This window comes from Balaenoptera acutorostrata, chromosome 2 (assembly GCF_949987535.1).
Source record: "Balaenoptera acutorostrata chromosome 2, mBalAcu1.1, whole genome shotgun sequence".
Classification (NCBI taxonomy): domain Eukaryota; kingdom Metazoa; phylum Chordata; class Mammalia; order Artiodactyla; family Balaenopteridae; genus Balaenoptera; species Balaenoptera acutorostrata.
Window position 1 is genome coordinate 164,028,111 of NC_080065.1, and position 17,426 is coordinate 164,045,536.

Consider the following 17,426-nt stretch of genomic DNA (forward strand, 5'->3'; position numbering starts at 1 on the left):
TCTAGGCAGGAAACACAAGAGAAGGAAAAGACCTACAATAACAAACCCAAAACAATTAAGAAAATGGTAATAGGAACATACATATCGATCATTACCTTAAATGTAAATGGATTAAATGCTCCAACCAAAAGACATAGACTGCTGAATTGATACAAAAACAAGACCTGTATATATGCTGTCTACAAGAGACCCACTTCAGACCTAGGGACACATATAGACTGAAAGTGAAGGGATGGAAAAAGATATTTTATGCAAATGGAAATCAAAAGAAAGCTGGAGTAGCAATTCTCTTATCAGACAAAACAGACTTTACAATAAAGAATGTTACAAGAGACAAGGAAGGACACTACATAATGATCAAGGGATCAATCCAACAAGAATATAACAATTGTAAATATTTATGCACCCAACATAGGAGCACCTCAATACAGAAGGCAAAGGCTAACAGCCGAAAAAGGGGAAATCGACAGTAACACAATCATAGTAGGGGACTTTTAACATCCCACTTTCACCAATGGACAGATCATCCAAAATGAAAATAAATAAGGAAACACAAGCTTTAAATGATACATTAAACAAGATGGACTTACTTGATATTTATAGGACATTCCATCCAAAAACAACAGAATATACTTTCTTCTCAGGTGCTCATGGAACATTCTCCAGGATAGATTATATCTTGGGTCACAAAGCAAGCCTTGACAAATTTAAGAAAATTGAAATTGTATCAAATATCTTTCCTGACCACAATGCTATGAGACTAGATATCAATTACCGGAAAAATTTTGTAAAAAATACAAACACATGGAGGCTAAACAATACACTAGTTAATAAACAAGAGATCACTGAAGAAATCAAAGAGGAAATCAAAAAATACCTAGAAACAAATGACAATGAAAACACGACGACCCAAAACCTATGGGATGCAGCAAAAGCAGTTCTAAGAGGGAAGTTTATAGCAATACAATCCTACCTCAAGAAACAAGAAACATCTCAAATAAACAACCTAACCTTCTACCTAAAGCAATTAGAGAAAGAAGAACAAAAAAACCCCCAAAGTTAGCAGAAGGAAAGAAATCATAAAGATCAGATCAGAAATAAATGAAAAAGAAATGAAGGAAACGATAGCAAAGATCAATAAAACTAAAAGCTGGTTCGTTGAGAAGATAAACAAAATTGATAAACCATTAGCCGGACTCATCAAGAATAAAGTCTGAGAAGACTCAGATCAATAGAATTAGAAATGAAAAAGAAGTAACAACTGACACTGCAGAAATACAAAGGATCATGAGAGATTACTACAAGCAACCATACGCCAATAAAATGGACAACCTGGAAGAAATGGACAAATCCACAGTCAACACTGTGAAAATGACTATACTACCCAAAGCAATCTACAGATTCAGTGCAATCCCTATCAAACTACCAATGGCATTTTTCACAGAACTAAAACAAAAAATTTCACAACTTGCATGGAAACACAAAAGACCCCGAATAGCCAAAGCAATCTTGAGAAAGAAAAATGGAGTTGGAGGAATCAGGCTCCCTGACTTCAGACAATACTACAAAGCTACAGTAATCAAGACAGTATGGTACTGGCACAAAAACAGAAATATAGATCAGTGGAACAGGACAGAAAGCCCAGAGATAAACCCACGCACATATGGTCACCTTATCTTTGATAAAGGAGGCAAGAATATACACTGGAGAAAAGACAGCCTCTTCAATAAGTGGTGCTGGGAAAACTGGACAGCTACATGGAAAAGAATGAAATTAGAACACTCCCTAATACCATACACAAAAATAAACTCAAAATGGACTAAAGACCTAAATGTAAGGCAAGACACTATAAAACTCTTAGAGGAAAACAGAGGCAGAACACTCTATGACATAAATCACAGCAAGATCCTTTTTGACCCACCTCCTAGAGAAATGGAAATAAAAACAAAAATAAACAAATGGGACCTAATGAAACTTCAAAGCTTTTGCACAGCAAAGGAAACCATAAGCAAGATGAAAAGACAACCCTCAGAATGGGAGAAAATATTTGCAAATGAAGCAACTGACAAAGGATTAATCTCCAAAATACACAAGCAGCTCATACAGCTCAATATCAAAAAACAAACCACCCAATCAAAAAATGGGCAGAAGATCTAAATAGACATTTCTCCAAAGAAGACGTATGGATGGCCAAAAGGCACATGAAAAGATGCTCAACATTGCTAATTATTAGAGAAATGCAAAGCAAAACAACAATGAGATATCACCTCACATCAGTAAGAATGGCCATCATCAAAAAAGTCTACAAACAATAAATGCTGGAGAGGGCATGGAGAAAAGGGAACCTTCTTACACTGATGGTGGGAACGTAAACTGGTGCACCCACTATGGAGAACAGTACGGAGGTTCCTGAAGAAACTAAAAATAGAGTTACCATATGATCCAGCAATCCCACTCCTGGGCATATATCCAGAGAAAAACATAATTCAAAAAGATACATGCAACCCAGTGTTCACTGCAGCTCTATTACAATAGCCAAGACATGGAAGTAACCTAAATGTCCATCAATAGGTGAATGGATAAAGAAGATGTGTTTTATATATTTATACATATATATGTATACACACACATACATACACACACACACACACACACAATGGAATATTATTCAGCCATAAAAAGGAATGAAATAATGCCATTTGCAGCAACATGCATGGACCTAGAGATTATCATACTAAGTGAAGTAATCCAGACAGAGAAAGACAAATATCATGATATCGCTTATATGTGGAACGTAAAAAAAAAAAAAAAGATACAAATGAACTTATATACAAAACAGAAATAGACCCACAGACATAGAAAACAAACTTATGGTTACCAAAGGAGAAAAGAGTGTGGAGGAGGGATACATTAGGAGTTTGGGATTAGCCACCACTCTCAACAGCATGTTTGGATAGACGATTAGGCCTGAAGTGCTTAATTTGTTAAAAGAAAGGTATTAAACAACCATTTTATTAAGATATGAAAATGAGAGACAACAAGGAGAAATTTAAGTGCAAATTAAAGCAAAGACTACTTTAAAAACTTTTAAGTCAGTAAATCTGCATGACAAAAAACTTGTACAAAATCTAAGAACAGCATGATGCTGTAGTAGTATCTCCTGAGCAAATGAGGAAGGTGATTTAAGAGACAGGTCACCGGGCTTCCCCGGTGGCGCAGTGGTTGAGAATCTGCCTGCTAATGCAGGGGACACGGGTTCGAGCCCTGGTCTGGGAAGATCCCACATGCCACGGAGCAGCTGGGCCCGTGAGCCACAATTGCTGAGCCTGCACGTCTGGAGCCTGTGCCCCGCGACGGGAGGGGCCGCGATAGAGAAAGGCCCGCGCACCGCGATGAAGAGCGGTCCCCGCACCGCGATGAAGAGTGGCCCCCACTTGCCGCAACTGGAGAAAGCCCTCGCACGAACCGAAGACCCAACACAGCCAAAAATAAATAAATAAATAAATAAATAAATAAGAAAATCCTTTAAAAAAAAAGAGACAGGTCACCTGTCAGAGCCAGGTTTTAACACCTTATTTCTAGAACTTTTATTTAATGTTTATTCATCAAATTTCTATACCACTTATAAATCTCTGAATACTTTAATGACTCATCCCATGCCTTAGTGTGTGAGTGTTTGACCTTACCAAAAACAGTCTTGCAAATCACAGTATTTTTCTGAAATGTAATCTCTAACCTGGGTTGGCAAGGGAAGTCCATAAGAAAGTTTAGTACTGTGGTTCCAAAAATAATAACAACAACAACAAAAAAAATCACACGCAATTCCCTTTTAATGGTTTAAAGTCAAGCATTCTTTAAAAAATTCTTTCAGGGCTTCCCTGGTGGCGCAGCGGTTGGGAATCCGCCTGCCAATGCAGGGGACACGGGTTCGTGCCCCGGTCCGGGAGGATCCCACATGCCGCGGAACGGCTAGGCCCGTGAGCCACAACTACTGAGCCTGCGCGTCTGGAGCCTGTGCTCCGCAACGAGAGAGGCCGCGATAATGAGAGGCCCGCGCACCGCGATGAAGAGTGGCCCCCACTTGCCGCAATTAGAGAAAGCCCTCGCGCAGAAACGAAGAACCAACACAGACATAAATAAATAAAATTAAAAAAAAAAAAAAATTCTTTCATATCTTTTCAAAGTCCTAACAATAAAGGAAAATTCCTTTACAAATCCACCACTGTTTTGCTATAGACACTTGAACTGAGTGGGAAAGATGTGACAAGTCAAGTCAAGATATTGGTACACAGAGAAAACGAAACAATACTCCTACACCGTTGCTTTAGCAGGGCCTGTTTGTGCTTAGGAGTATCACATCGATACCTTGTATTCCCGAATATTATACCCATCCTTCCTCTATGTTCTTATCATCAGGGATAAAACCTTGTCTTCAACTGCCTCTACTAACCTGCTCGTAAGAAGCAAACTTTCTCATCACGATACTCAGAACCCTGAATTCTCCCCGTTCTCCCTGCGTATCAACCTATTTCTGGCTCCAGTATCTGTCACTTCCGAGAGCACATCACCTGCAATTCTTTTCTGAAAGATCAGGCTCTCTTAACCTCCCACTGTGTCCTAATAATCCATAAGCACAGGGGACACCCCGATATTTGTTTCCTCAACTCCTGAGCTGCCGTCATGATATCAAAACAATCATGCCCCATGAAAATTCATGCTGAGGTGTCATGGCAAGATCCTCTGCTACTTTGTAATTCTCATATTCAACATGTATTGATAGTTCAAAGTAGCAGAAAAGAAGAGGGGATGTTAGCTTCAAGCACTGGCTGGGCTCAGAAAGACTGTTTACTTTAGGTCAGAGAGAGTGCGTATTTATTGCAGACAAGAAGGAACTAACAGAAAGTGAGCAAAGATTATGTGAAAGAAAATTAATGGAGACAGATTGCAGAGGAGGGAACCAGAGCTTAAATCTGTGATAGAAATAAGAAGCGAGCTTGGTGAAGGAGAGACAGTATCTCCTCTGAGTCAGAAGAGACGACGACAAGAACACAGGTAACTGCTGAGGTGATGAAGGTAACTGAGGGGTCCCAGCATAGACTTGGTTTCAGTAAAATGAGAGCAGGACAATTACACAGGGGTGGGGATTGGAGTGATGGAGAAAGTACTAAGAGACTTAAAAAAGAGACATACTTGTTCTGAAGAGAAGGAAACCAGAACTTTTCAAAGTCACAGAGGAGAAAAAGCAGCAGCTGTATTCTGCACAGCAGATATATACAGCCTTCACAACAGACTATCTCAAGGAAGCTGCAAGATGCCTGGAAAGTACGAAAATGATGTCAAGAATGGTTCTGCTAAAAGTGACAATTTTGTCAAAACTGACTGGAGAGTGCGGCAAACGTTAATGGTTAAATATGGGGGATGGGTATAAGGAGGTTCACTATACTATTCTCTACTTTTGTGTACCTTTGGAAATGTTTATAATAAAAAATGTTTTTAAAAATTGCCTAGCCATCGTATGACCTCAGGAGCAATGGTTATCTTCCTCAGAAAGCTCAACAACTTGCCAGAACTTTCCAGAAGGTTTCAGGAACTTCAGAGATACAATTGCATACGGATACATACACTCTAGAGGACTGCAAAATTCAATGACAGGGAGGCAAAAAAAGTTTCTAGTTGACGAGGATTTGTCCCAAATTTGTTCTAAGGAGTGAGAAACACAAGTGAGCATTAAAATTAGGCTAAGCGTGTCAGGCGTGACAAACGGGGCCAGAAGATGAAAGCGATGAGGACAAGTATTTCAACTAAGCATATGCCTGAAGAACAATATTATAAAACTTACTTCATCTCCAGAACTTCCTCTAAGTGTTTTCTTCTCTCGGCCCGAAGGTTGGTCACATGAGTTTCCTTCTCTGCCAGTGACTGCTGAGTGCAGGACAGCGTCGCCTTCATGGACTCCAGCTCCTGTTTTACCTTCTCCATGGCCATCAGTAACTCCTCCACCTACGATCAATACAGAAAAGACAGAAACTGAGCATCTGGGTCAGGTATAGTCAGAGGAGCTGGGCAGTGGGCAACGCCTGGGTCCACAAAATTGAAGACACACCCATCAAAAATTCTGTACTCTCGCAGGATCAGACATAATTGGCAGTTAAAGAAATACATCTCTCATCTTCCCTCCGCTATAATTCTTCTCAGTTTAGGTCCAAAAAACCCTCATTTTCTTTTTGACAAATGTAAGGGCATCAGAAGTAACAGTGTGCCAGGAACAATCCCTTCTAAGGAATTTATTTGGAAACAGTCCAGAACCTTCCATGGAAATAACAATATAATGCAGATAAAAATATAAGGAACAAAATCATAATAAATATTTCTAGAACGATTTTAGGAAATAAAAGCCATAAACCTGACTAATACCAGATGCAGAATAAACATAAATGAGTCATTTTTATTCGTTCAAACTAAGATTCTTCTGTTTATACCATTACAAAAAATTTCTTGTTAAAGAAACAGCTAGAATTCAATCGCATAATTTCCTGCTCTAAAGCTGGATAGGTAGAGATTTTCTGAGGAAGGCAGGAAGAAAAGAAAAAATATATATAACCAGATAGAGAAGAGACAGAACGCTTTTAAAAGGCCTGTAAAGGACTTCCCTGGTGGCGCCGCCCGCGAGAACCGGGACGGCCGTCCGGGCCGCCCTCCCTCCCTTCCTCCCTCCCTCCCCGGCCGCCGAGGTGAACCGCGGACAGGCCGCTAGCGGGGTCTCCCGGGCCGTGCGGGAAGCCCACCTGTCCGCGGGCGCCAGGCTCCTCGGGGCGGCCCGCCCCGGGCTCTGCGTGACTGGTCCCCTGAAGCAGCGGCGGAGGCGGCGGCCCACTGTTTGCGCCGCACCGCCTCCTACGGCAAGCGGGAGGAGACAGACGCCGCCCGCCCGGCGCCTGCCGTGTGCGCCCGCGCCGGTCCGCAGCCCAGAGCCCCCGCCCGCCAGCCCCCAGCCCCCCGGCCCGCCAGCCTCACCTACGGCTCCGCACTCCCCGGGGGCGCGCTGCCGGGACCCAGCCAGGGCTGTGAGGAGGAGCGGGCGGAGGAGAGCCGAGGGGCCTAGCGCCAGCGACGGGCGGGAAGCTCCAGGCGCCGCCCGACCCCGAGCTGCCGCCACCGCGGCCGTCTCACCCTGCTCAGGACTGCCGCTGCCGCTGTCGGCCGGGCGCCGCCGCCGCCGCCACCACAGCCACAGCTCCGCCCGGGCGCCCGACGTCACCGCGCACCGCCCCCTGCGCGATTCCCCAGCCCCGCCCCGGGCCGACGTCTGCGCGAGCCCCGCCCCCGCGCGACCGCGCCCGGCCGGCGTCCCGAAGCCTCCGGGGAGTGCGACTCGGGCGCGCGCGGGCCTCGGGCACTTTCTGGGTGTTGTCTTTACTGTGATATCTTAGTTAACTAAGTCTAGTGGGGTGTCCCCCCTTTTTTTAAAATTACTAAAGTATGTCATTGTGTTAATTCAACATTAATACTAGAAACAAAAGTGAAAATTCCCATAGCAACAGCTGCTCTTTTTCTATGCTACGTTTATGCTTTTAGAAGTAGTATAAGAGCTGTTAAATGTGCGTTTTGCACATACTGTGTAAAACACATTGATGGAGAAAGAGCAGGGAATGAAGTATTTTGGCTAATCAAATAATAAACAGTGCATTGATTATCAATGTTCAGAGAAATATAATGTAATAAAGTAGATTAAGCGTAAAGGTTATGTGGAATATAGTTTACTTCTATGGCTTTTCAAAATGTGAGCCTGGAGGTGCTGATTCACTCATGTATTCATTCAACAGTTATTTATTAAGTATGGTTCTGGGTACTTTTTTTAGCCTTTGGGAATACAGTAGTGAACAAAGCTGACAAAAATTCCCACCTTCATGGAACTTACCTTCTGGACACCTTCTTGGGAAATGAAGAGGAATTCAGCAAAGGAGATTATTAATAAGAGGTTATTGAGGGAGGAGGAAGACCAGGAGAGTGCGATGTACTAGAAATGAAGGAAAGGAAGTTTTCAAGGAGGAGGGAATGGTCAACTGTGTCATTGTTTAAAGATGTGTCAGACTGTTGGGTAAGAAAGAATTCTGCCTGATTATAATGCCTAATAACAGAGAAATGACTAAATGCTTTTTAGTGTGAGATGAGACAAATGTAAGAATCTTTCAGTTTTTTACTTCCTTTGACTGATTTTTAAAAACATATATATTTCATTCTTTATTCTTTTCAGAACAAAATATGCAACCTGGGAGTTTATACTTGTACTAAGGAGAGGTATGACACTGTTGTTACTAATTATATGTACACTTATTTTTTTAATACATGTATCAAATCAGAAGTTATAAAAGTATACAGGGAAAAAAATAACTCTCTTCTGTCCCATCCAGTTACTCCTGAAGGCAGACACTGTTTCCAATTTGTTGTTTTTCCTAACCAGTGAAATTTTGTGCAGTAACACGGCATTTAGCTATTTTAAAATTGCATAAATATAACAAGTATTTTTATCCCCTATGTATTTTATTTTGCAGGCTTAATATTTGTTTTTATAATTTAAGTCTAGCTACCTGCAGACCTTTTTTTTTTTTTTTTTTAAATAACAGCGTTATTGAGAGACAATCCACATACCATACGATTCACCCATTAAAGTGTACAATTAAATTCTTTTGGTACATTCATCACCACGATCAATTTTAGAACATTTTCATCCTCCCAAAAAGAAGCCCCAAACTCATTAGCAGTCATTCCCCTGACCTTTGGTTTTAAAGCTCTCTTTTTTTAAAAAAAATAATTACTTCATTTATTTTTGGCTGCGTTGGGTCTTCGTTTCTGTGCGAGGGCTTTCTCTAGTTGCGGCGAGCGGGGGCCACTCTTCGTTGCGCTGCGCGGGCCTCTCACTATCGCGGCCTCTCTTGTTGCGGAGCACAGGCTCCAGACGCGCAGGCTCAGTAGTTGTGGCTCACGGGCCCAGTTGCTCCGCAGCATGTGGGATCTTCCCAGACCAGGGCTCGAACCTGTGTCCCCTGCATTGGCAGGCAGATACTTAACCACTGCGCCATCAGGGAAGTCCTATATGGGAAATTTTAAAAAAATATTTCCTAGAAACCACCAGACTCGTTGGCCAGTGTCACGTTGACACTTAGAGTTGTGAAGGAGGATGGGTTTGGGTTTGGGTTTGGGTTTGGGAATGGGTTTAGTACAACTGGCCCAGACCTCCACGCTTCATCCCTTAGGGTTAAAAGAGGGGCCCCCCTGCTCCCTAAGATCAAGGGTTCTCCACCCCAGCTGAACAAAATAGCAGTCTCTTAACGGGAAACAAGTGGGGATAGCGGGCAATGAACAATGGGCCACGGCTGCGGGTGATTGTGTCCGTTAGCTTTAAGGCCGCCACACAGGTCCCAGCAGTTTCTAACAGTACATGGGATGCCTATCACCCAGCAACCTTGACTGACTAGCAGTGGCACGCTGGAAATGCTGTGTTGGGAAGTACCTACCAATGAAGTACTTGTAGGACCCCAGGAAAGAAGAGCTGTGCTTTACAGCACCGGCTATGACCCAAATAGCCAAGGAGGCAGCAAGCAGCATGATATCTGTACCGCAGATCTTTTCTTGTAGCTGGAAAGCCCCAGCCTGTGATGGCAATTCCTATCTTCTTCCCTCTGGAAGATCAGTCCCAACCGCACTACCCCTGCTTCTGCTTCCTCTGAGTCTGAATGTCATCTGCCCACATTGAGGAGGAAAGGAGGAAGCCCAGGAGAGGCGTAGGCAGGAGGAATCCCACATTCCTCCTGACATCTGATTGAAGCACAGGTAAAGTGAGTCTTATGCTGTCCTTACCGAGTTCTAAGTATGAGGGACTGTACTGCACACGCAACCCCAGAGTAAGCACTGGAGATAAACCGACTTGCAAACTTTGTATCTGAAAAATCGCCTCAAATCTGAAATCACCAGTATTTCTACGCCATGTTTAGTGTCTATTTTTACGAACCAGTTTTCGAAAGCACCATCAGCAACAGGTCTAGAGCGTTCCTTTCCAAACCTGAATATTTTTAAGCAAACTTTTCATCTTCCTTAGCTAGATGAGTTCAGGAAAAACATTTCATTGATTAAAAGGGCTGCATTACAAAGGTTTGCCCCAAGACAACACAAGCTCCTCGAGAGCAGGGATTTGGGGCTGGTTTGCTCAGTGTCCCCAGCATCTACCCCAGGTGTCCTTACATCAAAGCATTCCATAAATATTTGTTGAATTAATGCCATCGCATGACCGGCCTTCTTGTGCTGTATGATGCGAACTGCATGACTTTCCCCCTGAGGATTAAGATATTGATGGAGCATCCTTCAAGATCAATGGCATGCCCTAGATGAAAGATAGGGATGTGTAGGAGGAAACCTTGCCAGTCAAAGCTATCTATCTGGGCTTCCCTGGTGGCGCAGTGGTTGAGAATCTGCCTGCTAATGCAGGGGACACGGGTTCGAGCCCTGGTCTGGGAAGATCCCACATGCCACGGAGCAGCTGGGCCCGTGAGCCACAATTGCTGAGCCTGCGCGTCTGGAGCCTGTGCCCCGAGACGGGAGGGGCCGCGATAGAGAAAGGCCCGCGCACCGCGATGAAGAGCGGTCCCCGCACCGCGATGAAGAGTGGCCCCCGCTTGCCGCAACTGGAGAAAGCCCTCGCACGAACCGAAGACCCAACACAGCCAAAAATAAATAAATAAATAAATAAATAAATAAGAAAATCCTTAAAAAAAAAAAAGCTATCTATCTATTCAGTCTTAAGTGGAAACTCAAAAGACATGCACCACGGGAGCTGGTTGTAGGCCCAAAGTCACAGCTCTCCTTACAAGGAACTGTGTCATGCTAGGAAGTCACTTAATCATAGCAGACACGTACATAAGTGTCAGGCCCTATTCCCAGTGCTTTATGTAGATTACCTCACTTAATCTTCACAACAAGGCTATAAAGCAGATTCTGTTACCATCATGTCCCTTTAACCGATGAGCAAACTGGGGCACTGCGTTACATCACTTGCCCAGTGTCACATACAGAGCATCAGAGCCAAAATGTGAACCTGGCAATCCGGCTTAAGTATCCGTGTGAATAACATCTGCATTGTGTGGCCACCTGGGCCTCCCAGGACCTCTGGGATTTCAGTTTCCTCACTGTCTGGGGGGCGGGTGCAGACAGTGAGGAATGATGGATACATCAGGAGGCTATCAAACCTTCTCAGCTGCTTGATTGCTTTTTGAAAAGAAATCTTACTTGGCTAGTCAAATTCATAGAAACAATGTAGGATGGTGGTTACCAAGGGCTGGAGGGAGGTGAAAAGGGGGAATTGTTATTGAAAGAGACTACAGTTGCAGTTTGCAAAAGGAAAAAGTCTGGAGATCTATTTAACACTGAGTATACTTAACACTACTGAGCTGTACACTTAAAAACAGTTAACAAAGTTTCCAACTAATGTCTTTAACCACAGGAAGGGAGGAAAGGAGGAAAGGACAGAGGAAAGGACGGATGAAGGGACTCTTACCTGGCAGCTCAAGAAGTAAAACAGAAGCAGAACTGCTGAATCACTGGGAAAAGGCGCCCAAGGTCCCAGCCTCTCGGCTTCTTTCCCCAGATCCTCCTACCAGAACAGCCCCTTGGGGAGATCATCAAAGCAAAGTTTTAAAACCACTAAACAGGACAACTTCTCAATTCTCTTTAAGACAATTTCAAAAGCCTCGGGTCCAATCACACTCTCAAAAGTCTCCAGCTGAAAAGCCCTCCTGGCCCCTCAAGGCCGAATCGGTTCACACTCACCACCATGGTCCTTGAGATTGTCCACAATGTAGCCCCAGCGTAAGTGCCCAAGCTCACAGAGCACCGCCGTGGCCCCCTGTACTCAGTTACTCATCACAGCGGTCTCTTGAGCCTCTGTGCGCTGCCTATTTCATCCTTGTTTGTGGAGTGAGAGCTGTGTGCTCACCCGCCGCCCCAGCTCAGAAGGCTGTTTCTAGTCCCACCTTACTTATGGGCGAGGCGCTATATCTATGCCACTGTCACCTGCACAAGGTGCCCAATTCCCCCACCTCGTCTGTTCTGGGGGCTTAACAAGTATCCAGGACTCTCAGATGGAAGGGTGGAGAGGGAGTAATTCAGAAGAGACTTAGGCACAGAGGAGCATGATGATACCCCATCCCTCCCTATCCCTCAACCAGGGTGCTGAGCCATGGTTCATGATCAGGGAGAGAATGAATGCTGGGAAAGCAGCCAACGCCATAACCAACTTGTAGCAATGAGGGCCAGAGAACTGAGACGAAAGTACGTGGGGGCCATTGGCACATACTGTTCAGTTAAAAAAAAGCAAAGAAACCAGGAATGCTAACTAAAGGACAGAACGATTATCATCTTTGACTGTAAACCTCTCTCTGCATCATCCTTGGGTCCTAAAGCGACCTATTTCCATCACACGCACATTCCACCAGCAGCCGAAACTCACCTCAGCACCCATGCTATATTCTGACCCAGTTTACATGGAGCTGACTGAAAGGCAAAGAATAAGAAAATGAGGCATTTGAAAGGGAAATCCATGCTTCCTAGTTTAGAGCTGCACAAACTCCTTTGCCCACCACAGGAAGGGATTAGGCTACTCAATCCGAGTAACCCATTTCTCTTTGTTTGGGAACATGGTGATTCTATTCAGAGAGCATAAATCAGATAAAGGACCCACGCATACTAGATTTTTCATTTGGCAAGCAGAATAAAAATCTGAACCTATACCTGTGGGAAAATAATCAATTTTTCATAGACTTATTATAGGCTTCACAAAATCTACTGCACACATATTTTTAAAAGTAAGAAAGCGGCTCTTTAATGATACTTAAAATACATGGCATGGCAAGAATTATTTAAAATGTGTTTCTGAGGCCTGAAGTTTGGTACTGCCTGCTAAAATATAGATGATTTGGATAAGGCTGTCTTCTCGGGATAAACGTGAGACCTAAGCGCATCTTATCATAAAGCTAATAGGAAGGTTGGTATTCAGGCAGTTAAGTAATTGGTATAAATCCTCCCAAGATATTAGATCCCCTGAACTCGCAACAGTTAGTGGTTGTTCATTGGCCTGTGTGCATTAAATAACTGCCCTTAACCCAGAGGCCAGCAATCCACTGTTTACATAAAGTCAACACAAAGCAGAGCAAGAGGAAGCAGAGCTGAATCCAATAGATACATGACCACGACTCACCCAACAAGTGTTTTCCGAGCAGCAAGCCAGGCCTGGGAAAGTGGACACGTGATCCACGGGGTCTGGATGCCCAGTCTCGATCCAAGCAGATTGGCTCCATTTTTATGAGCCATCGGCTTGATTGTCCACATTGGTGGGCATGCTTTTCGCAGGAACACATCTCTGTTCTAAGCGGAAGGCTATGCGCCTACACCTGTGACCAGCCCTGTATGAGGACTGTACGTGCGTGTGTGCGTGCGTATGCGTGACTGAATGAATGAAAGATTTTTAAAATGTCTACATAAAGCAGATCTAATATATGAACATCTCCATTTACCAAAAGGCTTTCATTTTTTTATCATGCAGCAAGTCACTGAAATATTACACTATTTTGTGTCCAGCAACTCCCTTCAAGGAGCTATGAAAACATGAAGCATCACTGATGTCAGAAGTCACAGTCTAGCCGAGAAGACAAGTGACAGACCCGAAACAGAGACCACAGCAAACGTCTGACACCAAGTGTAAAAGCTTCAGGAGTTCACAAAATCCAAAGTCACTAAAAGCCCAAGTTGCTGAGAGGACTTGGAGCAGTGGGCGTTAAGAAGGGCAGCAAAGATGGTAGGCTTTAGATTACCAAAGGGACGGAGGTGGCGTTTCACGGAGGTACAAAAAGCAGAAGCAATGACTTAGAAGCAAAAAGAAGCCTTCTGTTTGCCGATGGCAGTGACAGCACCTGCCCTGATCAGAGCCACAGGAAACAGGGCTCATTATAGGGTGGGGACTCGTTATGAAGGGGTAACAAGCTGCCCAGAGAAGTTGATTTGTTACATTAGGGAGTCATTTTAGGATCCTGAATGGGAACAACCGGGTGTTCCTTCCGTAGGGTGAGAATTCACCCCAGGATTCCTTTCAAGAGCACGCTCCCCTTGACATTGAGTTAATGATTTCATTTGCACTCAGCTTTCCAATATCCCACCTCAGTGGTTCCCAACTTATGGACCACAGAGTTATGCCAGAGGTCCTGAAGGCAGATAAGCACTGCCCAGAAACGACTTGCTCCTGGCATATTGCCGCTGCCTCGTTCTAATATCTGTAGATACCATGTGAGCCATAAAACGCAAATTCACTCCAAAGCCACAGTCACCTGAGTTGCCCCAGGCGCCAGCCTATGGCTGCACATGGAGTCACTGTAACAGTAGCCCAGATGTCACTAGCTCCCACCTCCCTGCTGTTCATGCAGGACTTCAGCCTCCAGTAAAGTACCCCTCAAGCATTCCTAGGAGTTCCCAGGGATTTGGTGCCTGAGCCTGCGAACAAGGCCGTCGTCCTCTCAGCGGCCACTGGGCGGCGATGGGTCCACACAGCTCCCTCTCCTGCGCCTTCAAGCACCCCGAGGCCTCCGCAGGCCAAACTGCAGGATGGGCCATATGGAGTAGGGGAAACATCTCATTCCTCCTGGGAGCTACCATTCCCAAAGCAGTCACACCGGTGCCATACACGATAGCTTACCGAGGGTATTTTAGAAAAACAACTCTGACAGTTGTTACTTACAGCCCTCAAGCTGTGAATGAAAACTGTATGTGAAGGTGAATCTAGCGGAGGTTGGACAGGAAGAAAAATACCAGGGACAGAGCCCATGCCGTGCTCACAATCAACCTTCCCATAATGTGCTATCAAAATGCACATCAGGGACTTCCCTGGTGGCACAGTGGTTGAGAATCTGCCTGCCAACGCAGGGGACACGGGTTCGAGCCCTGGTCTGGGAAGATCCCACATGCCGCGGAGCAGCTGGGCCCGTGAGCCACAGCTACTGAGCCTGCGCGTCTGGAGCCTGTGCTCCGCAACAAGAGAGGCCGCGATAGTGAGAGACCCGCGCACCGCGATGAAGAGTGGCCCCCGCTTGCCACAACTAGAGAAAGCCCTCGCACAGAAACGAAGACCCAACACAGCCAAAAATAAAAAAAAATAAAAATAAAAAAAAAAAAGCACATCATCCTGTTTGACCCAGCAAATCAAACTTCTAAGCACACAAGGAAGTGAAAAGTGTAGGAGGATTTTCAACGCAGATTATTTGCAATAGTGAAAAAGGAGAAACACACATCTCCTAGTACAGAAGGGGTTAAATTATGACACACTGACAGGGTAGAATACAGGCAGCTGTTAAAAACGATGACATCAGCTTGGAAGTACCACTGGAGAGCTCTGTGATGCATCGTTAAGTGACACGATGCCAGTTAGAACAGCGCTCCACAGCCTGTTAGGAGGCGGGGTGAGCGGCGGGCAGGCCAGCGAAGCTTCATCTGCCGCTCCCCATCGCTTGCACGACTGCCTGAGCCCCCCGCCCCCACCCCCGTGGAACCATTCTCTTCCAGGAAACCGGTCCCTGCTGCCGAACAGGTGGGGGACCGCTGAGTTAGAAGACATTAGGGACAGCGTGATCGCATTTCAAAAGTGTGGAGGAGGGGCCGGGAAGAGGTACATATGGATATTATATGTCAGGAACAAAACCTATGGAGCTACTGACAACCTTTCTCCCTCATACCCATGCCTGAAGGGGAGTCTTTTTTTTTTACCACCCAGATCCTTTATGGAACTGATCTGGGAGACAGTAAGAGAGATAAAGAGTCCTCAAATGGCCAGATTAGTCTTCATGAGAGGAGATGAAAGAGGAAGTAGTGGATGAGAGAGGCAGGCAGCCAGCCAGCCAGCCAACCAGGAGATGGAAGAAAAGAAATACCTGGAGCTTTTAAAGACGGGGGAGGTGGAGGTCCTGGAGCAGCTACTGAAGACTTGGTGTACGGGAGAGAAAGCTGGGTGACGTAGGTTCAACATGTTTGGCCGTGTCATGTGCTGTGTGACCCCTCCAGAGTCTACAAATACACCCATGACAAAGATCTAGAACACGCATGAGGTTTTGAGATCAGATTGGTGTTTCTTCCCCATGTTTCTGTGCTGCCCATGAGGTGAGAACAAAAGCTAGTTTAAGGTTGTACATGTATGAAAAACGCCAGGAAAGACACCCCAGAAATTGTCCCAGCGGTAACATCTGTCAAGGTTGATTAGGTACTGGTGGACTTTGTTACAACAAAAGTGTATATCACATGTATCATTTTCATGGGCATGTATTTTACTTTCACTCAGGACAGAGGTTTGGGTGAGGCAAGCAGGGTGACTACAGTGCAAAACTGAAGGAGACACTGACTCTCAGCGTCTTGCTGGTTCAGAGCCGCATGTAAACACCCCCGTGAGGGAGTGCCTCCTTCACTTAGCGCCCTACCCACCCTGCTTGCCTCACCCCATCCTGGCTCTGCTTGCCTTGTTAATCACAGTTCTGAATCTCATTGAAATTCAAACTGGGATGCTATCTGCCACACACACTGCATACAGAGTGCATTGCCATTCTGAAAGCACTTTCGTATATGTAGTTCACTGTCTCTTCATGACAATCTCACAGGCAAATGAGACTAGTATTATAATTCCCATTCTACAGATGGAGACCAGAAAGGTTAAAAGACCTGTCCAAGATCACACTGCTAAGTGACAGCAAACTCAGTTCAGCTGAGTTTGATCACCATCCCCAAGTATTTCCATGACCCCACCCACATACAAAACAAACAAAAATTATCACTCATACCTATCAGGAAAACAATGAATCTCTGAAGTGAACCTAGCCCAGATATTCATGTCTCCCGTCAAATAAGGCCCGGCAGCCCCCATTTGCCCCCTTGGAAACCACGGAGGCAAAGCCCACAGAAGATGTAGGCAGCCTCTAGCCAAGACGGCGCCCCATGAGGAGCAGCCCCTCTGGATTCTCGAGTAGCAGCAGGTTTTCAGGACGAGCAGCAGGCCTTCACGAGGGCCTACAGGCAGGTCCGCGGCTGCTGGCTGGCACCAGGTGTGAGCCATGGGAACTCTGGGAGCTGGGTGGGGGGGTGTGTGTGGGGAGCATCTGCACAGGAGGCATGAGCCTAAGAGAATCTCTCAGCATTGGACATTCCACAAGGCGTACATGCAGCTACTGGTGGTCGGCACTTCCGGGTTTTCGCCTTGAGGTGAGCGGAAAGGTATAACACGGCACCACTAGCCACCAGCCTGGAGCTCAACCAGCTGGCCTGGCAGCCTAGAAATTTGCTTAAGGAGTTAATCCAGGCAGACCCTGAACTACCCTGTTCATCCAGCTGTGTTTCAGGGCACAGCACGA

General features: G+C 45.3%; 1 protein-coding gene across 1 annotated transcript in view; it reads right to left on the reverse strand.

Annotated features, from left to right (window-relative positions):
* The window catches only part of LOC130707369 (ELKS/Rab6-interacting/CAST family member 1-like), a 467,400-nt gene that overhangs the window by 410,495 nt on the left and 39,479 nt on the right, over nt 1–17,426 (reverse strand). The window contains 1 exon segment of the mRNA XM_057541602.1: nt 5,840–6,000. Within this exon segment, the coding sequence (XP_057397585.1) occupies nt 5,840–6,000 (161 nt within the window).